General features: G+C 39.6%; 1 protein-coding gene across 1 annotated transcript in view; it reads left to right on the top strand.

The window, feature by feature from the left end:
- Positions 1–23,265, top strand: part of LOC126199166 (mitotic spindle assembly checkpoint protein MAD1) — a 102,243-nt gene that overhangs the window by 16,371 nt on the left and 62,607 nt on the right. The window contains exons 3-5 of the mRNA XM_049935926.1: positions 8,187–8,354; positions 16,083–16,289; positions 16,384–16,514. Coding sequence (XP_049791883.1) covers positions 8,187–8,354; positions 16,083–16,289; positions 16,384–16,514 — 506 coding nt within the window. The remainder of the gene's footprint in view (positions 1–8,186; positions 8,355–16,082; positions 16,290–16,383; positions 16,515–23,265) is intronic.

Below are 23,265 nucleotides of genomic sequence, written 5' to 3'. Positions count from 1 at the left end.
CTCCCTCTTTACGCCGTCTCAATACTATCAACCATTGTGGCATCCACTTGGCCACTGTCTCCTTTTACACTAGCCCGGTTGAGATTCTGTATTCAGAAGCTGCCGAACTATCGCTGTCATACCACCATGACTTGCTCCTTATCAGATACTCGTGCTGTTTGTCTGTCATGCCTGGTCACCAATCCTACTCCTCCTTCGATGTACTCCTTAGATCACCAGTATGGGGCGTGTTCCTTTTCTCCGTTATCTTATGGAGTTTGCTTTCAGCTCTTGCTCCGGCAGCTTAACTTCATGCTTACCACTTTCCCAGTGGGTAAGAAACCCTCACCACCTTGGCTTCGTGTGGCAGCCCATGTTCACCTTGGCCTTATCCACTTACTAAGGACACTACTCCAACCTTGCTCCATCACTATAAGTTTCATGATAATTCCTTTCTGTACACTGATGGCTCTCGGACTGACTGTGGTGTCAGGTGTGCTTTCATCATTGGCACCTAAGATTTTCTGTATTGGCGTCCGGAACACTGCTCAGTATTTACATCAGAGCTCTTTGCCTTGTATCAGGCCATGAAGTAGATCTGGTGACACAGGAGGCTTTCCAATTGCGTCATCTGCTCAGACTCCGTCAGTGCCCTTCAGAGCCTCTGTATTGTACACCGTCCATTCTTTAGTGCAACAGGTCCTGAAAAGCTGTCACTTGCTCACTGTTGATGGAGCCGCTGTGATGTTTGTCTCGGTTCATGGTCACATTGGTATGATGGGAAATGAGGCCGCTAACACTGCTGAAAAGGCTGCAGTCCTCGTGCCTTGGCCCATTAGTTCTTCCATTCCCTTCGATGATCTTTGTGTTGCCGTTTGTCAGCAGGTTGTGTCACTTTGACATCACCACTGGTCTTCCTATCATGGAAAGAAGCTTCAGGGAATGAAGCCTCTCATAGCGACTTGGACGACTTCCCTTCCGCCTTCTTGCTGTGAGGAGATTATTTTAGGTAGGTTGTGTATTGGGCACTGTCTTTTTATCCATTGCCACTTGTTAAGTGGTACTCCCTCACAACTTTGTGCTCATTGCCCACAACCTTTGACTGTTTGCTGTTTTCCTGAGAGAATGCATTTTTTTTTTAATCACTTAACATTCTTATTTATGTTTGCCATCTGAGTGTATCTGTTGTAGCAATACGGTGAAGGACATTCCTTTATGGTGTATTTTATGGGCCTTTTTCCAAGTCCCTCTTTTTAGCTGTCTTTCCTTCCGTTGATTGGGCTTAATGCATAGTTGGTTTTATCTCCTTTTTTTGTCTTCCTGTTCTATGGTTCTGAATGGGAGCATGTGACCCTAGTTGTTTTTGCACCCTAAAACAAAACAATTTCCTGGTATGGCATGTAGAATATTCTTAATAAAGTATTTATTACGTACTTTGCGTCATTGTTTTTGGAGTGATACAGTGAGCAGCAGAATCCTGTAGTAAAAGAAAACAACTTCTTAATTTTTTTTTATACAAATCATTTATGTTCAAACAGAGCTAATTTGCTTTTTCATTCTCCTGACAAAAGTCAGATTTCACACTTAGAACACTTTTCATTTCCGGTTTTCATATTACAGCATGTAGAAACTTCTCTCTTGACTATTTTACATACGTCTATGCACTTGTGATTTTCAGGTTTTGTCTGTACTTCTTTTGGTACTTATAGTACATTACATTATGTAGACCAATGGCAGTTCTCTGTTTCATTAAATGTGTGGCATACGGCAAAGTTATTTGAATTTTCTCTGTCTTTTCCCTTTAATCCATCTTGGTAAGGATCTTAGGCTGATGAGCAATGATCATTCAACTGTAAACTGCATTCTGTGGATACATCTAGATGTTTTACAGTTGTACCTAAATTTTGACAGCTGTAACTAATTTCAGTGATTGCCTACTTTCAAGTCCTTTGGTTATTTGCATACTTTGTTATACAGGGTGTCCCAAAAAGAATGACCCAATTTTAACTTGTAATAATATTGAGACAAATGTCACTAGGTTACTGAAACAGCGTTAGATGTAATCAGCATGGTCTAGAGTTTCGGAAAAAATCCGCTAGATGTTGCTACGAGCGCTGACCTGGAGCGTGCAGCCAGTCTCGCACAATGTGGCATCCACGCAACAGAAGGCATTTCTTGTTACTGAATTTAGTCATACTCAATCAGTGATCGCACTGCAGCAGGCGTTTCATATTCGATTTCTTGCTAAACCACCATCACCAAAGAACATTAAACAGTGGTATAAATGGTTTGAAGAAACAGGGTGCTTCTGTAATGGCAAAAGTCCTGGCTGGCCATGCGTTCCTGAACAAACCGTGGAACAAATCCGACGAGCATTTGAGTCTAAGTGTCGTGACTCTGACAATTTCATTTACCTGCAAGATGGAGCACCACTGCACTGGCACTACAACGTGCGCAGTTTCCTCAGTGCCAACATGCCTCAATATGTTGAATAGGGCGTACAGGACTGTGAGACCAGGCTTTACACTCTTGGCCTCCTAGGTCCCCTGACTTAATGCCATGTGTTTTCATCCTGTGGGGATACGTTAATCAATGTGTTTTACATTCCTCCCTTACCTTGTGACATTGATGAGCTAAAAATCAGAATATCAGCTGCTGTAGCTTCAGTGACAGAAGACACCTTACACTCAGCCTGGGATGATTTCGGCTATTGGCTAGATGTTGTCCGTGCAGCCAATGGAGGACATATTGAGCATTTATGATGGATTTTTATAAACTGCTGTCTTTTCTGAGTAATTTAATATGTAATTTGTTAGTGTTAAGCCCTTCTTCCTAATAAATAATTCTATTTGAAATTGGGTCGTTCTTTCTGGGACACCCTGTATTTTATTATATTTATGGGCACCTGTCGGTGATTAATCCAAATTTTGACAATTTGATGGTCTTTCTATGATTTGCAGCAATTTTCTTATTGACACCTTGAAAGTGCCAGGTGTTCTACCGGCTATCAGTATTACCCACACATAATACAAGAAGAATTGGAAAGTAATGCACAATTATTTTATTACCAAAAATTGTAATAGGTAACAAAACAAAAAAAGAAAGTCACAAGTGAACTCTCATCCTTTACTTACTTTTGTTTATATCTACATCGTCAACCACATTCTCAACACATTTCTCCCAGTGTGATACCAATTTCAATACGCCATGTTCATAGAAGTCCATTGTTGGAGTATAGCCATCTGTGGACTACTGATTTCACTTCTGCATCTGTTGCAAAGTGTTGGCCGGCCAGGAATTTCTTCGTGGAACCAAAACATTTGTCAGTCCGACAGTGCAAGGACCGGACTGTATGGTGGATGCTGCAGATCTCCCACACAAATTTGACTATTTGCTCACAAACGGATGCAGCAGCATGAGGGATGAGCATTGTTGTGAAGAAGTTTGACACCATCAGCATTAATGTTGTGGCATTTATTACAAAGGGCACGACGCATCTGAACCAAAGTTTTATTGTAGGCTGCAGCATTCACAGTGATCCTGTGTTCAGCAAAGCCCACCAATAACACAGCATGCATATCCCATAACACTCTCAAGCACTTTCCTAGCAGGTTGAGTCACTTAGAATTTTCTTCCTATCGTGGAAGCAGCCCTTAAAGGTCTGCGTGGTTTCACGCATGTAGTGGTATGCCCATGACTCATCACCAGTGACAGTTCCTTTCAGAAAGTCGTGCCCTTCTGCGGCCTAATGCGTTAAGTGATCCAAACTTGTCATCATTCGCTGGCCCTTTTGGTTATCTGTCAGTTTCTTAGGCACCCACCAAGCACTAACTTTACGAAATTTCAGTGAGTCTTGAACAATATCGTACGCTGCACCATAGGAAATGTTGAACTGCTGTGGTAAGGTTTGCAGTTGCACATGCTGGTCTTTCAAAATTGCTGCCTTAGTGGCTCTGACATTCTGTGAGGTTGCGGCTGTTACCAGCCACCTAGAGCATCATAAACCATTAAGGTTCATACGGCCATTAGGGAAGAATGCACAGCACTTGGTGTCATTGCTACAGTCCATACCGTCGTCCTCATACATACCACACATTTCCATGTCAGTTTCACTCGGTTTATGCCCTTTGGTCCACAAATATCAAACTAAACTTCGCTGCTCTTCACAAGTTGAGGACAGTGACATGCGTGCCATGATTGTTTCATAGTTCAGGATTCTCTCATTAGAGATTAACATGAAAACAATATACCCCCTGTAGTGCAAACATCAAACTATGTCATCATGAAATTTCAACATTCCAGCTGCAATACCATGTGAGAAAAAAGGTATTGTGATTTACTTTCCGATCCTCCCTTGTATTTTGAAAGTATGACTCAGCATCATCAGATGCTACCATAGACTTTGATTTGAGTGGAACAGTTCCATCATTTACTGAAAACAGTAAGGTGCAGTTGGTTTTCTGTCTGGGGTTCATTCTTTATGTCCACTTTCTCAGTTCTTCTTTGTGTTAAGTTCTACTGCTGCAACCATTGAAGGCAGTATATGCCTGAACAGGTCCATTTGGGAATCATCTAATTTCTCTGCAATAAGTTCCAGTGAATCTATTGGTTGTACCATGTTACACAGGGAGACCACATTAAAACTAACCATTGTATCAGATTCCGTGATGTGTAGTTGCTTGAGGTGTATATGAAGTCCTACGAGTTGCGGATGTGATGAATACGTTTCCCCCATATATGGACAGAGCAGTGTCTTCAAATAAATTGCATGATGTGCCAATGTTGCTGACAATTGGGTGTAGTGGTGCAACCACTTTTGTGTACCTTAGGCAGTCCATACAGTCTTGGTGGAACTGGCACTCCTGATTGTTGTTTGATGACCCTTTCAAGCATGCCTGTTGTCTTCAAGACAGCCCTGCTCGTGACACAATTCAGCAAGCCTGGGATCCTGCACTGAAGTTATTCAAAACACAATGGTCACAGCGGGAGAACTCAACAAAAAGAACTGAACATGTGGATATGGGGACCAAACCCCAGGCAGAGCACCAGGTGCACCATTCTGACAACAGAAAATCAGATTGCTGCCAGACACGCTGGACTAAAAACGGAAAATGTCAGGATGATTCTAGTGTTAACAGACTGCATATGGAGCACATAGATCTGTCAGTGGAGGGGGAAGACAGTAGGTATAAATACTGGACCTGTTCCTCTCGACAGGTAGTCTCAGATAGTATCTGATGAAGGTAGGTCATGTTGTCAAACTATTGTGCATAGACACCACTCATATATCGCAGAACAACTGACATGTTGTCGAAAAATTGTGCCTGTACAACACTGATATCCAACAAAATACTTGACATGTGAAGATGTCAGCAGATTACCGGAAAAGAGTGAAAATTAAGATTTTGTAATTGCACCTCCCTTGTGTACAGCTATACGGTCTGTGAACAATTTCAGAGTTACTGACATTATCTGCCAGATCATTTATGTAAATTGTGACAACAGTCTTATCAAACCTCTAAGATGACTTTCTCACCATAAAGTCTCCTGTCATTGGAAAAAATGTACTGAATTCTATTTGCTAAGAAGTCTTCAGTTCATTCACATGCAAAGTCCAATACTGTCCTGAGCTATGGTGCACACAGTCTGGTGTAATGTTTACCATTGCTGTTTGGCATGCTGCAGTTCACCTGTTTGATCTCTACCACCAACAGTTACTTGTTATTTAAGATTTACTTCTTCTGGAATGTTCCTAAAACATTTTTTGTTTGTAATATTTGTTAATTCTGGAATATTTGACATTTGTATAAATAATTGCACTTTTCTTCCGGGAGTGCAGTTCTGTCATGGCTGTATGTTAGTGTCAGTACTAAACATCCTTCCAGTTCTAAGTGTTGTACTTCATTGATGATCCTGTCTTTGGTTTTTGACTTGATTGTGGTTTCGACATGAAATTGGTGGACACACGTGATACTTCAAAAATTCTGCTACACTGTGGCTCCAATTAGGCAATACAAGAGACGTCATCTACACGGACAGGAGTTGAAATACACGCATTACATCGTTCCTAAGATTCCTATATTCAGAAGGCATACTGATTCCAAAACAGTGATAAGTCAGCTACTAGTGTTTTCCTGAGGCATTGGTCAGGGCCTGACAAATGGCTTTAAGGATTTGACTGAGCCACCAAATACAATAAGTGGGATGACATGATGTGCTTGGCAAATGTGTACTTTTTCTTGGATGGGACAGCCCAGCAGTGGTTATGAACATTGAAGAGAGGCTCAATAGCTGGAGCTAATTCCAGGCAGAATGCAACAATCAGCAACAAGTCCACATAGCAGAAGAACATTTGAAGAACAGGGTCTAATCTCATTGGGAAACAACACGTAGTTAAACCGAGTATGACAAAGGCCGGCAAAATCTCACACTTATTGAAAGATGTCACAGAAGTAGTCTGGGGAAGGATGTCATGACAACAGAGGAATTAAAGTGGTGGTGTCAGTGAATTGAGGAGATGCAACAGAAAAGTGTCAGACAAGAGGTATGACTGAAAGCCAGATGTGGTCATTACAGTAGTTGTGGAACATCACTATGAGCTCACCTCTCTCATATGCCAGGCAGTAATGGAAAAGATATAGCAATGTATGGCAGTCAGAAGTCTGGGGCTGAGCACACAAGAGATAAGTCATAAATGTCAACCCATTTTTGAATGATACACAGAAAGAATGAGCTTGAGTTTCTTAGATTTTACAGTTACAGTTCTTTCAAAAGATATATTTGGAATTAGGTAATATGTAGCTGGAATCTCAGAATTTTAGTAGTAAACGTTTCCATAACCCACAACGCCTCTCTTGTAGCATCTACCCCTAGTGATGGATGAGTATCTCCTTGATATTCTCATACTTTCTAAATAAACATGTGATGAAACATGCTGCTCTTATTTGTGCCTTTTTCATCCTCTTCTATTCACCCTACCGTGCATGGTTCCATGACTGATAAACAGTGATCATTAATATGTCAATGGAGGGTTTCATAATCTACCTTCTTTGTAGGTGAATCTCAGTTGCACAGAATTTTTCAGTGAATCCATCTGTCATCTGAATTACCAATGACTAGTTTTACTATTGTTGTTCAACTTCAAATTTCTGTAGCAGCAGGTTCCTAGATGTTTGACAGGTGTGACTCTTTCCAGTACTTGGCTGCCAGTTGTGTAATCAAAGAACTGATGATAAATAACTTAAGAGGCAAATGCTGGTAGTTTCTTTCCCATCCTTGTCCATTCCAAACTCTAGCTCTATCTCTAAATACCATGTTGTTCATAGGATGTTAAACCCCATCCTTTCTTCCTTCCTTCCTTCCATTCCACGAGTAAGGCCAGTGGTCTCTTAAGTTGACAAAAAGAATTGTTGGTGATGTACAAACAAATGAATAGGCTTCATTATTGCTTACTTGACTCTACATGTGCAACCAGCAGTATCCTTTGCATTCAGTAGCTGCTGGAAATTCATGTCCAGCAAATGTATGGAATGCAAATGCGATTTCATCTCCAGTCTAATTTAATTTCTTGTAAGTGCTCTTCCACCCTTCTAACTTTGATGCTCCTGTAATCCAGTAGTCACACCCTTCACACGTAGCCGGCTCAACCAACATGGCATTGGGAAAACTAGTAGTTGGAAAATATTTAATAAGACAAGACAAAAATGGTATTGTGTACAACAGATTTGAGGATGTTGAAGTAGAGATGAAAAGATTAGCACAATATAGGCCAGAATGAAATTAACCAATGGATGGAAGACTGAAAACAAGAAGGGACGTAAATGATGTAGAATTACACAGTGACAAAATTGAAAACCAGTAACATAAAATGATCTAGAATGTGCACTGTTGATTCAGCACCATCAACACGGTTGTAAGTAAAGAGAAGTATATTTGTTGCTTGTCATGATGGAATAGTATGAATATCACTACTACATATTTCAGAGTTTCTACGTACCCTTTGACAGCTTTTCTGCATGGTGTAAATTCTTGCTAGTGTTAACGAAACAATATTCATCCTGATATTAGTCTTGGAAATTGCTGTTTGTGACTGAAAATGGATTTTTCTACACACTGTTTTTGTAGGGGATTTCTTTATTGATTATTTGATGTATTTTTTCAGTTGTCTTCGAAATAATACCCATTCCCTCTACAACAATTTGTTTTAGATTCTAGAACTGGAAAATCACCTTGAAGCCATTCGAATGCGGGAAGAAGAAGCCATGGAAGAGTACTCAGAATATAAAAAGAGCATGAATACTAAGGTGAATAATTTAGAGAGAAGTAATAATTCTCTGAAGAGTGAAAACAAAGAACTAAAGGATAAGATACAAGAGGTAAGTTCAGTGTTGTATCATGACTAATTAGAGAATAGGAAAATAAAAGAAGTTATTAAAAAATACTTGCAGCTCTTCAGTATGTAGGAGAATCGCCTGGTGTATCTTTTGGCAGTGGATAGTGAGATGGTGGGAGGAATGAGAAACCACATTACATAAAATGCAGAAAATTGTTAACCCCATTAGTCAGACACAAGGCAGCAGAATGTCCAGTATGTAAAAATATTGTCTTTTTCAAAGGCATATGTGACTTTTCTTTTCAGTTTTCTACTTATACATACAATTGTACATGGGAATTACAATGATAGAAAATTTCTACATATTTTGTAAGAAATTCCTCAAATTTAGCATTAGCTTATTTCATGAGAATATCGTGGAATTAAATAAGGTAAATCACATAAAGATCACGAATGCATAATAATATCTTGTGCCTCCCTGAACACTACATAACCACTGGGATAAGGAAGTTAAGTGTAAGTTATTATACAGTAGAATATTAATTTTGTAGAGTAAATATAGAAAAGGAGTTGTTACCACTTATATAAAGGCAGGTCAGCAATTTAGGAAAATTGAAATAAGTAAAATTTGGAAATATCAGGACACAGAAGCAAGCACTTGTGACTGTATATAGATACTTCCTGCAAGACTTTGACTGTGAGGCATCCTGATTATTTTTTATGCTATCTGTCAGACCAGATGAGCAAATAATGACTGTGGTGATTCAGTTGTAGATTTTCTAAAGTAATGCGAGAGAAAAAATACCTAGAAACTTGGTTTGAATCATACAGTTTAAGTATAATTAATTGCTTCAGTGCAAAAGATTTTAAATGTACCTGAGAAAAGATAGACAGAGCCCAATTTACAGGCAGGAAAAATCATTGTCGCCGGCCGGTGTGGCCGAGCGGTTCTAGGCACTTCAGTCTGGAACCGCGCGACCGCTACGGTCGCAGGTTCGAATCCTGCCTCGGGCATGGATGTGTGTGATGTCCTTAGGTTAGTTAGGTTTAAGTAGTTCTAAGTTCTAGGGGACTGATGACCTCAGATGTTGAGTCCCATAGTGCTCAGAGCCATTTGAACCAAAAATTATTGTCACATATAATGTATTCCATGTAAACTTGTGTCATTGTTGAAAAATAGCTTTCCTAGTAAACAAATCGGAAAGGACAGTAATAAGACGTGCAAAAAACACTGATCAGTAATGAGATTAGAGTATTTTGGGAATGGAAAAGGGAAGTTTATATGTTTACAACATCAAGTAAAGATCTTTCATTAGTTGTATACTACAAAAATTACTTCATGTTACTAAGAAAATTTATTAACAAGTTTGTAAGTATACATATTATACACTGATCATCGGAACATTATGACCTCCTACCATTATTATTATTATTATTATTATTATTTTGAGGTCTTCTTCACTACAGAGGCTTTTCTCCAACATAATAATTTACTCGGAAATTACTATACAAGGAATAAACATTCTTTAACTATATTTTCAAAATATTCTTCCAGGTGTTTTGAACTTGTGTCTCCTCTTCCTCTGTGCCCATTCGCCTCATTGTGTGCTGTACATTTTGGAGCCAGATGGTCATAGGTCATCATCTTCTTCTTCTCCCCTCTGGTTTCCACTCCAGTATCAATTTTGATATTCTGGCTTCCTCCATTCATCGTACATGCTCGCAACACTGTAATTTCTTCATATCCATCACGTTATATACTCTTTCTTTTATTTCCATTCTCCTTATTATTTCGGTGTTCCTTATCTTCTCTTTCCTGGAGATTCTTGCCAATCTTCTCCAGAAGTCCATCTCATACCTACTATCGATATAAACCCGTCCAGGCAACAGCAGCATCACCTGGCGAGGAATGACTGCTAGTCACACACATGCATGGTGCACATAGTATCAGTGAGCTTGTTGTCCATGTGTAGAATGAGGAAGGTGTACGATCTAAGTGGGTTTGAGCGAGGGCAGATTGTAATGGCTTGGCACAAGCATTTTGGACTTGTTGGTTGTTCAAGCAGTGCTGTAGTGAGTGTCTTCAACTCGTGACAAAACCGAGGTGAAACCACATCCAGACATTGTGGGGTTGGGCGGCTAACCCTCAGTACAGATGTCAAACGTTGTAGGCTGGGCAAATGGTTAAAACAGGACAGGCGACAAACTGTTACGGAACTAACATCAGACTTTAGTGTTGAGCAGAATGCAAGTGGTTCTGAACACAAAGTGCACTGAAAACTCCTAAAGATGGACCTCCACAGTCGACGACCCGTGTGTGTGTCATTGTTAACGCCATTACATCGTCATCTATGATTGAAATGGGCATGTGACCATCGGCACTAGACATTGGCACAGTGGCAGAACATTGCATGGTGTTCTAGGGGAACAGCTCCGTGACACCTATACTATGGGATGGTGACAAGCTGACAGTGGCTCCAATATGCTCTGGGGAACATTTACGTGGGCATCCATGGGTCCAGTGGAGCTTGTGCAAGGCACTGTGATGGCCGAGGACTATCGTACACTGGTTGCAGTCCGCATACGCCCCTTCGTGACAATCCTATTTCCTGATGGCAGTGGCATTTTTCAGCAATATAGTGCACCATATCACAAGGCCAGGAGTGAGATGATGGAGTGGTTTGAGGAACACAGTGGCAAATTTCAGTTGATGTGCTGCCCCACCAATTCACCAGATCTGAACTTGATCGAATACAACTGGGATATGATTGAAAGTGGCATCAGAGCTCATGCGCCCCCCCCTGGAATTTATGGTAAGTAGGTGAATTGTGTGTGCAGATATGGTGCCAAGTCCCTCCAGCGACCTACCAAGGCCTCATTGCTTCCATGCCACGACACTTCACTGCTTTTATGCATGTCAGGGTGGGGACATTAGGTAAGCTGTCATGATGTTCTGGCTGGTCAGTGTATCTGAACAATATTACGTAAAGATAGATTGCTACTCGCCATGAAGATGACACATTGAGTTGCAGACAGGCACAATGAAAAGACCCCCCCCCCCCACACACACACACACACACACACTCACACTCACACTCACACTCACACTCTCACATATTCACACAAGCAAGCACATTTCATACACACTACTGCTATCTCTGACCAGAATGTGTGTTGTGTCGAATAGAAGCAGCAGTCTGGACTGGGGTTGGGAAGGGGGAGGGGAGATGTCAGTGCTGCACAAGTCAGCACTGGCTGGTGGAGCATGCAAGAACCAGAGTTGACGGGACGAGGCAGCCAGGTACAGGCATCGGGAGGCCATGGACGAGGATGGGTGGGAAACGTAGAGCAGAAAAGGAGAGGAGCAGAGAAGGAGAAAAGACTGGTGTGTGCATTGTGTGGCATACAATGATGGTGAGATGATATGAATTGCGAACAGGTGATCAGACAGAGGGGGCAGAAGCTGCTCGGTGGAGGGTTTGGAGATGGAAGGTTACCGTTGGTTGATGCCAGTATGATTTCAGGAGCAGAGGAAGTGTTGTAAGGATAATCTCTGTCTGCATGGTTCAGAAAAGGCGGTAGTAGAGGGGGGGGAGGATCCAGGTGGCCCAGATTGTGAAGCAGCATGTTGTGTTAAGCTGCATGTTGTACCACAGGATGTTCCACGTTGCTGTCAGCCACAGTTTGGCAGTGGCCATTCATCCTGGTGGATAGGTGGTTAGTAGTCGTACCAATATAAAGCACTCCTTCTTCAGGCCAAAAGTGGCCCATCAGGACCATCCGACCGCCGTGTCATCCTCAGTTGAGGATGCGGATAGGAGGGGCGTGTGGTCAGCACACCGCTCTCCCAGTCGTTATGATGGTTTTCTTTGACCGGAGCCGCTACTATTTGGTCAAGTAGCTCCTCAATTGGCATCATGAGGCTTATTGCACCCCGAAATACCAATATAAAAAGCTGTTTAACGATTACAGCAGAGCTAGTATACAACATGACAGCTTTCAAAGGTGGCCTGGCCTCCACAAAGCTCAGTCTATATCTGAAATTAATAATTTAGATAACAGAATTGAATCTATATGGAACAAAAGACAAAACAGGTCACAGAACAAGGTAGCATATCTGTTGATGAAAATTGAACATTATATATGGGAAGATGAAGATAGAAGCTGAAGAAATGAATTAAAACTTATTCCATGGCTGGGACTTTAACCCAGGTCTCCAGCTGACTAGGCAGATATGTTAGCCATTACAACACCGTAGCAGTATAGGTAACACAGCTGCACGGAGTACCCTGGGAGGGAGGGGGGGGGGGGGGGGGGCGAGGAGGCAGAAGACATGAAATGGAAAGTGTCAGAGAGAGTATGTTGTTAAAGATAGTATAAAGGTAGGCAGCATGTGCATACATAGTATAAGGACAGAATATAAAGGGAAGAGGGATAGAGGAAGAAAAACAGAAGTGAAATGAATATTGCAATGACAAACTTAAAAGGAGACATGAAAGAAAAAACAGACAGAGAGAGAGAAAGGTGGTGTGGAAAGGGATGAGGAAGATAAGGAGGAACAAAGAAAATGATTCAGTAAATAAATAAAATATATAATAATCTACCTACTCTCTTGTTTGTTTTTGTTATCTATTTAATTACATCTTATCTATTTACTCGGTCATTTTCTTCGTTCCTTCTTGTCTCCATTCCCACCCCCCCACCCCCCTTTCCCAAATCTAGCTTTGCGTTTTCCATGTTCCTTTTTGAGTTTTTCATTGCACTATCCATTTCACTTTTGTCTTCCTCTGGCCATCTTTATTTTATACTCTGTCCTTTATTATCTTTGGCTGGCACAGTGTTTACCAATATACTGTCTTTGACAATCTACTTCTCTGACACTTCCACCCGCATATTTGCTCCCTCTTGTTCTCACAGTTGCCCCCCCCCCCCCCCCCCTCTTTCTAATGACATGAGTGACTGGATCCTCCTTTCTAAACTACCTCAACCTATCCCTGTTTCCTCCATGGGTAAGGAAATAATAGTTCTGCAGGTTTGGGTTAGTTTTCTTCAGTTAGAAATGTGTGCCTTGACAATATCGTAATTTCACCACCAGAAGATAACATACCTTGCTTATTTTCATGCAGCAGTGTCATATAGAGTGATATGGTAACATAACACAGTGGCAGAGAGGATCAATCATGTTTGGATGTGGTCACGATTACAAAAAGTATGAAGTTGTGCGATTCGTTGGTGTATCAAAGCAGGCAGTTAAACATGTTTACGAAGAACACTGTACCACATGTGGCCATGTAACATAGTGTTAGAACATTGGTCATAAAAATAAAATCCTAAGCCAGAGGGACCACAGACAATCGTCATGACTTGTCAGTGGCAGTCTGTTCAAATCCGACAGAAATTACTGCTATCGGGTTATGCAGATCAGTTTCAGCTAATTTTGTGAACACATGTGGATGCAATGAACTTTTGGAGCTGGGTACCTCACTAAAGGTCATTGCTCACAGTGGCGCTATAGCTGGACTTTTTCAGTGGGCCATACAGCACACAAACTGGACAGTGACTGACTGTGCATAATGTGATCCTACAAGTTGCAATTTTGCCTATTCTCAAATAATGCAGTGCATAAAGTGCACCATGGGTCTAATGAGCCGTTTAACCCATGAGGGTGCAGTTCAAGCCAGAGGTGGTTTAGTAATGTTTTGTGGATGCTTTTTGTACCATGTCTTGGGCCCAGTCATTTAGTTCACTGTTAATGTAAACCTTGCTGTTTATTTCACCATCTTGGTGACAAAGTTTTGCCCTCTCTTCTGTATTTACATAATGAGTATTATAAGATTCCCCCCCCCCCCCTATTATTTTAATAATTTCTTTTACTTCATCCTAGGAAAAGTTGTCTGTTTCATGTTAGGCAGTCAGGGCAGTCAGACTAAACTTTAATACAACAGTTAAAAGAAGAATCTTATGCCAGAGGAACCTGTGCCTAACTAATCAGCCTTGACCATGTAATAAATAACTGGACTGATGGACACTAAGGCATCTTAACGCATCTCATATAGCCAGCTAAATTATCCAATCCTAATCCTGTGGAAAAGTCTGAGACAGTTTGAAATGGTAGAGGAAACATTGCCATCATCATCCCTATAATTTGGTAGCTGTGTGGGATCTGACAATCTTCAGCTGGTTCGGGTGTATGTGAAGAAATTTTTAGGCTGTGTTCATCATAACATTAATACAATTACAAAACAGTTATGCATTATTGGTGCGATTGCTTGTAGGGGTGACTAATTTTTTTGTCCGACATCTTATTTTCTCTCATGAAATTTGTCATGAATAATCAATAGTTCATGGGGAATAATGACAGACATAATTACAGTATTAGAAGATAAATTATGTTCATTGTTCTTCATTTAATTTCACTTATATCAGTCAAGCATTTCAAATCCTTAAGTAAGTGATAATTCAATATCAATAATGATTACATATGGTTTCATGTAGAAACTTTCAGCTTATGTAGTGCAAAGGTGTTACATATGTACTCAAGTTACTAAATTAAATATTGTGTGGTATTCTGCAATCTCATCTGTAAATGGTCAAGATGCAGCCATTTTCTGATACAAATTAAGTTACTAATTCTGTTACCTGGCTCTATCCCGATCATTACAATATATTGTGCAAAGCGATTGCTGATACCTGTATTTAACTAGTGTTATACCTGTATCAGAACAACAAAGTGATTGGCAGCTAATTGTTTACATGACAGTTAATGTAGCAACAACCAACCAGAGAATGAGCTTGATCCCACTTTCTGTACTGTCCACCATTGTCACAATGCTCTTCTACCATGGGGCAGTTGTCCAATCAGTTGCATACAATGCTTGCAGCTGGTAATGCAACAGTTGTGATTTGTTTTTATTGTTTGCATTGCTTCTCTCCACAGCTTATTTATTTTACATGACAGAATGTCCTTAACTAGCTGTCACAGTGGACAGAAAAGTGATAAGTATTATTACCTCCCTCTTAAGCAAACAGACAGTGCGAATGTATCCAGAATGGAATTGCCCAGCTGTTGCTGCCACAGCCATAGTTTTTGTGCAGATAAATGTGAATCGACGACTTGTTCCTTTACTTTTATCAGATATTAAAAAAATATAAGTAATTTGGGAAGTCCAGAAAAGTTATTATTTGGTAACTCACCAAACTACTTACAACATACATTCACATGTCTGTCTGTTTAGAGCAGCAGAACGTATGGTAAGTGTAGTGTTTGATAGTTAATATCTTGAAGCATATCTTATTTCAATCTCCCGTGTTCACTATTGTAAAATTATTTATGATGTAGTGTTATCCTTGTACAAAAATTGTGTTAGAGGTTGTAGGCTTCAGCCATTCTTATTTAGATTTTCATTACTGGATGTGAATGATGGAATTGTTCTTTAAAGACCACAGCCAATTTCTTCTAGCACCTCACTTGATCAAACTACTGTTCTGAAGCTGGTGATATTGATGTAGGTGGAGTATCTGTAATCTTTCTTCTGTTTGTCCAAAACGATAATGCTGTAAGGGGAAGCTTATCACATGTGCAATGCAGTTTCATACACACTGTTGTCTATATATTTTTCATTAAAAATGTAGTGGTTAGATGCTAAAGAATTGTTCTCTGCACTGGTACATTATTATTGTTCTCAATGTATTATATTAAGAAACAATATTTTTGTAAAGTTTAATGCCCAAACAACCTATCATGAAAGTGATACATGTGTATTGTTCACAGTTTGAATTTGATGTACAAGCCAATATTAAAGCTAATGAGCGACAAATGATGCAGCTGAAGCATGAACTGAAAAATACAAAACAGCAAATTGCTGATATGTCAGAGAGAAATACCAGTTTAGAGGAGAAACTGCAAGAGTTCAAAAATATGCAAAATAAACTAAAAAATGCAGAAGATAATTTGCAGCTTGCTAATAGTAAAATAAAGGTACTGTTGCAATTGTTCTGTTAATACATATACCAACAAGATCCATCTATTTTTGGGTTTAATCATCCAGTTAATTTATGGACTTCAATTTTAGGATTTACAAAGGGAGCAGGAATCATATCAAGAGACACTAGCATATGCAAAGTCTCAAGAACAGAAACTACTAGCATTTCCAAGCTTAGAGAAAGAAGCATCCTCGTTAAAGGAGGAAAACAAGCGACTGAGGTAGGTTGTCATTGTAAGATCATTGTTGCTTCTATTTTAAGGAAACTGTGTGTAATGACATTACATGATGTGTGATTTGCAGTTTAGAAGCAGCTGATTTGTGGCAGTACCATTCCTAGTTTCTTATTTAGGCACAATTATCTGCAGTTGTGTAAATGTCTATTTGAAGCAATTGTGCAACCTCTTGTACCTCCATCTCCTTTAGTGGAGTCTAATCTCAGTGAAAACTTACATGTATTATTAAGTTGTATTTTGTTGTTCTCTTGTGTAAGGTTTGCTTTCAGGAAATTGTAAATGTATAGGCTTACTTGTTTCATTGCTACACTGCAACCATTATATGAATGAGATCAGTGCCCTGGTTAAAAGGTTAGTATTTGTCACTAAAAGTTAAATGAGGAAGCTTGCATGCTCTTTATAGGTGGAGGTACTTTCATGTCATCAAATAAAACAGACAGAAATGCTAATAGCTTTTAGCTCTCCTCAAAAAACTGCTCATGAGAATTGACTATTTAAAAATTATCTACAATTGTGAGGCAATAAGTACCACGTTCAGCAGTGTATGAACAACTTTCTCTTTGAGTATTGACATTTTGTGCTAATCATTTATCGAAAATTCTTCCATTTTTACTCATTATGAACTTTATCTCCCCTTTTTTTCATGTTTTAAAGAAATTGTCCTTCGTTGTGTTCAGTTTCTTTCAAAAAGTACAGAAATAACTGCAGATATCTTTATCGTGTGTCTGTTTTATGGTTTTTAAAAATAAATATTACAATCTGCATGCTGTCAAAAGCAGTTAAATGTTGTATCTACACACAGATGAAAATATTTTCAGGAATATTCATAATTTCCTTACAGTCTGCAACAGCAGGTGCAGTGAACAATCTAAATTTGTGTGCAACAGTACAGAAACCTGTACTATACATAGACGAGTTTCTGTACCTAATTTAATTTGTAAATATGGTATCCTGCCTACGTGTCGAATATGGGGTGCCTAGGAAACCTGCTTTCTCGGATCGCTAGACAATAGTTCAAGCAAATCGTATTAATGAAATATATTACAAAAGGAAATGATTGCAATTCTTAACTTTGTGAAATACCGATGTGTCACAAGCGAAGGGTGACAGACAAAATAAGAAAGCTCTTCAGTATAGAAAATGCTACATCATAGAAGCGAAATGACTAGTCTTGATGCTATTCTTGAACTCACTGGTGTAGAACTCACAGAACTGGGCTGCAGCCAGGTGGTGCGGCATTTATGTCCTTTTTGTGTAGAGGGTGCTGCCGTTGCGTTATTGTCCTGCAGAGGGGTCGGACAGCGTACAATTGGCTGACATCTCACAGCCCTCTCTGCTCTAACGTTCCCACCTGGTGTGCTGGCACTTGACTTTACACCAGAACAGTAACCACATTTACATTCTTCATGATGTGTAGAATTAATTTCCGTCGACAGATAAATACAGTCTCGAGAAGAAATTGCTCAGAAGTATAAAATACTAGTGTGAATGCATTGTAACACAAATATGAATTCTCACTAATGGAAAACATTTCAATATTTTATGTAGATTTAGAAAAGAAACTTTTTTTTATAGTAATTGTTGCTACATCGCTTCTGTCTACTTCTAGGTCGCTGTTGTTGGTACTTAATTTTTAGGTGTTAACAATTGAAGAAACACAACCATTACTGTAAACACAGTTTTGTACAGTTCTGCAGCATTGTTCTTGCTGCAGTAGGATCAAAAGGAATAGCTCCTTTGAGATCACATTTGTAAAATAATTGCTCTTAGCCATGAAATGTCAGGTAATTCAAGATGATTCCTTGGAGAATTTTATACATATTCTACATGATTATTTGGCATATGTCCAGATTTGATACAACTGGGAGCAGTGTAGTTTGATTATATGTGTTAGGGATTTATAGATACAAGCAGTTGTGTCAAGTTCTAAAAGTAAATGTTCAGTTTTATGTGTTGTGAAACACAATTTCAAGCAAAGAAACACAGAACTGGAGGTCAGAATATGAATCAAAAATTCAGCCACTATGAAAAAAAGTGTGTCCATTAATAAGAATACTTTCAGCAGAATAGTGTCACAGTAGTTGTAAGATTATACCATGTGGGAATTTGGGAATTTAACAATGACTTTTCTGTCAGTTTTTTATATAACCATTGAAAACTCTGATTGCGGTAAAACTAATGGAGTGAATAAACACAGCCACTATTCAACATATGGTGGTGACAACATAAAGCAGACAGGCATTAAAACAAAATGTTGGAGATCATAACTCAGCATTCAGACAAGCATTCTTCTTGCACACATGTGCTTGCAGCTACATTCTCCTCTCACTACAGCTTGACTAAACCTGCCCGTGGCCATTTGAAATAAAAAAAAATGTCAATGATTGTGCCTTCACAGAGATAAGTTCTGCTATCGGTTCAGTGGTTTCACTCAGAAATATATTCCCATATGGTGCTACATGTGCAGTAAGCTCAGGCACTTCTCAGAAATCGTATATCCTACAATGCTTTACTATATTATAAACCTTGATACACTCAAATACTCTGTTTCATAAGTCTGTGGAAACTATATGCAGTTCTTATTGCCCCTCTGTTTTTCCTTGTCACTGTTCATTGTCTTAACTCATAAAGTAGAAGTCTCAGCCTCTCTCATAAATCTTTACAGTTCTTCAGCATATGCTCTGTCGTGTTTATTTATTTATAAGTTTCACACTGTTCTACAGATTCATTTGTTAATGCTTCAGTTAGGCTGTACATCTTCCTTTCAGACATCTCATGCAAGCCATTCTGATTTTTTTGGGGGGACCTCTAGTGTATATGTCACAGTGGAAGTGGAAGATTAGGGAAGGCAAACCTTCCGTAATGGATGTATACCATCACTAAAGTGATCAGTGACAGTGTACTATAAAGTGAAAAAGAATGCATGCACTAGTGAAGGTGAACCATCACTGTACTCAGCTAGGTAACGTGAACATAGCATATTATCCACTAGTGAAGGTGTACCACCGCTGCTCTCAGGTCATTAATGGTGTGTCCAACAATGTTACCACGCATCAGCATGAATGTAATTGTCATCAGCTGATTATTATGTTATACAGCAGTGTAGTTATGGTTGACAGTAGTGCAGTTACGGTTTACAGTAGTGCAGCTGTGGTTGACAGTACTGCAGTTACAGTTCACATCAGTGCAGTTGTGGTTGAATCAATGAAGTTTTACGAACATCTTAGAGTGGAATGGGGAAATCTCAGTTATAATTCTGTCTTCAAGGACAGAGAAAAGTATGAGTCACTTATCAGCAAGGCTAAATCACTAAAACCTGAACAAAAGAGGAACGGCAACAACTACAAGTTTTTGAAGAGATAGGAAGTGCTGGAAGTGAATGGAGTAACCAAATTAATACAACCTGTAACTGAAGCAAGTAATATTAAATACAATGTTTATGATGAAGAACTGTATGATATTGTGCTTGAAGCTCATGTAATGACTGCCCATGGTGGACGCGACCGAATGATAAAATGCTTGAAGTCAAAGTTCTGTAATATAGCATACAGAGATGTCTAAATTTATATCAGTGTGAGCCTTGTTTACAAAAGCAAAAAGGTGAGAACAAAGGAATAGTAGTGAAGCCAATGCTGTTCAAGGAGCTAAATTCCAGATGTCAAGTTGATCTCATTTACTTCCAATCGCAACCAGATGCAGATTACAAATTTGTAATGGTTTATCAGGACCACCTCACTAAATTCGTTGTTATCAGGCCACTGAAGTTCAAAACTCTCTTAAGGTAGCCAAATAGTGGCATATTCGTTACAGGCGGACTTTGTTTTTCAAAGCATAGTCTTCCTGCAGCTGGGCCGCTGCTGTGTGGCTCCTTCCTTGGGTTGTAGCTACAGGGTGAGTGATGCACAATACATGGGCCTAGCCCTCTTTGCCTATCCTCACCTGCGGTCTACCCCCCTTCACGTGGGCCCACTGATTTTTCCGAGTGGAAGAGCACACTGGGGGCCTGGGTGGGGTTACCAGCCCTCCCTCGCATTATACCCTTTCTTAGTTGGGGGCAGTTAAGTAGATAACAGAGATATGCGATAACGTTATTGATATTTTTACGTTGTTAGGTGCTCCCTCAGTATGTTGCAGTCTGACAATGGTAGAGAGTTCATTAATAAAATAATGAGAAGGTCAACTGAACAATGGCTCAATTTTAAGATTGTCCACAGTAAACCTAGACACAGTCAGAGCCAAGGCAGTGAAGAGTGAGCAAATCAAGACATATAACATATGCTAATTACATGGATGCAGGAGCACAACACTGTGGAGTGCAGCCATGCATTAAGATTTGGGCAGCTAATGAAGAATAGCGCTGTACATTTTGGAATTAAAAGATCTCCATACAAAGCGATTACAAATTTATAATAGTTTATCAGAACCATCTCACTAAATTTGTTGGCTGCCCTTTTAATCATGGTTTGTCTTAAACAAGTGTATATCCTGGAGCATTGATGAATGTTCAATCTGAGGGTGACTGTGAAAATAGAATTAATCAAGTGAGTGTTAGCAGTGAGACAGGGATGAAACGTTGCAGGATAATGATCACAGTAAATCTTCATTGTAAGAGGGTAACATACCAACAGGAACATAGGTTGAAAACACATAGAAAGTATTCCTAACAATAATGACTACTGCCTGACTGATTTAGACGATTCAACTTGTGCTATTAAAAACCACAGAAATGAAGCATACAAGTGCTCAGAATAACAAGTGCAAAGAACTTGGCAGTGTTCAGATTGCTGTTTTCCAACAGTGGGAAGTTCCAGTTCCTGACTTTGATAGAGGAAGAGGAGATGCTAGGCCAATCTTAGGTGTCATCCTCAAGACAACGGTCTATGGCTTCTACCTAATCGGGATGAGAGATGGTGTGCTGAGCAAACTATATGCACGGTAATAAATTGTTTGTTTTTAAATAATTATGGAAGGGACGATACGATATGCCATTGAAGCTATAACTACATTTTGCTTTAGTTCCCAGTTCAATACTTGCTCTCTAAGAATAACCTCAGAGGAGGAAGTTCCAGCAGAGAAAACTATTGCCCTGAGGACAGTTGATGGGAAGTGGCCAGGGATTCTTCAAATGCAACTGACAGCAAAAATGCCAGACTGTGGGATGCTTTTGCAAAAACAAAAATGTGTTGTGCAGCTCAAAGTGCCTTGGTGCGTGTCCTTGCTGCAATAAATGAATTTTTCATAATATGACTGTGTTTTCAAACTATAGGTGATAAATGCAACTTTCAAAGTACAACTGTTTTGTTATTACAGCCATGGTTCACATTCTTTACCTCTTGACAGTGAAGGTATACATTCACTAGTGATAGTGCACTATCCCTAGTCAATGTGTTGTGTAACAGAACTGGAATGAGTAATCCACTTTCACTAAATGGACCAGTGAAGGTGCACTATCACCAGTGATGGTATACTTTCCCTGAAACTTCCACTTCCACTGTAACCTATACAATACATTTCTCATATCAGTCGAACCATTTTGGTTACAGGTACTTTGATAAGTTTTACTGCCAAATTAAATCTTTAAGTTAGCCTGTGAAGTGTGCATGGCTCATGCTGACAACAGACTCCCTGCCCCCTGGACAGTCACTATCATACACCAGAATGCTTTTGAGAAGAGTAGAAGTGACCTGTTAGCGGGTGGAGCAGAGAGGACAGACGGGATGTGAGGTGATAAGGGAAAATAACATCATGCAATTTGCTAAGAGGAAGAATGCTTGCTGTGAATGCCCTTTAGTGTTTGCACATACTGTCACAAATGGGTAGACAATCACAGGATATATATTCTTAACTGGCGACATGGAGTTCGCCTAATGAAGGAATTCCACCCACAATAAAATCTGTTTGTGGTCATCCAGCCATGATAATTGTGGCTGGCACAAAATATTTAACAATGATGCTAAACAACAGTTTGATTGGCCAGAAGAGAAACATAAACTAGCCAGTTGAGCTCTTGGCCATGTCCAGGACCATGCCTCTGGAGAACACAAAGTGATCACCTTGAAGGGGTCACTTAATGACGGGTACTGGAAAGAGGAGACTTGTCATTGAGACAGCGCTGCCTGTTACTTATGCACTGCCAGGAGATACGCCAGCCAATCACAGCACTTCTACATGCTGCCCTCACGGTGCTGACCTGCAGCATGTCTTACACCACACCAATAGCAGCCAGATCACTGTGTGGTAAAATGCTCTACAGATCTCATCTATGTCTGCCTGCTAGTTCCATTTGACTCATAACAATCACAATTTGAACACCCTGGCAATGACCCTGAGATTCTTGTAATTAATAATGAGCAAATTATTATTTCCTTTTTCATGAGTAAAAGTAATTTGCAAATTGGATTTGAATAACTGTGGTCCAAAGAGATTTATTTATGACTAATCTCCCTAAATTCTTGTTGCTGGCAGTCCTAATCATTGTTACTTAATAAGCAAATGCCACACTCAAGTGTAATTAAAGATATTGTGATTACTTTGATTTAAAATGTAAATCCTGTGCAGAAGTGCATTTTAATAATTTACCATAAAATTTTTTGTCACCGTAAGGCAAGCTTGCGTTGCATTTTTGCATTACTAGCTGCCCCAATTTCAGCAGTCAGAAAAAAGTTAATAAATAAATAAAATAATAGAAAAGATGTTTACTTCGAATTTCAGTGTACACCTACTTGTATAAACATAT

This window comes from Schistocerca nitens, chromosome 8, assembly GCF_023898315.1.
Source record: "Schistocerca nitens isolate TAMUIC-IGC-003100 chromosome 8, iqSchNite1.1, whole genome shotgun sequence".
Lineage (NCBI taxonomy): Eukaryota > Metazoa > Arthropoda > Insecta > Orthoptera > Acrididae > Schistocerca > Schistocerca nitens.
This window is presented reverse-complemented; position numbering and strand designations above follow the sequence as displayed.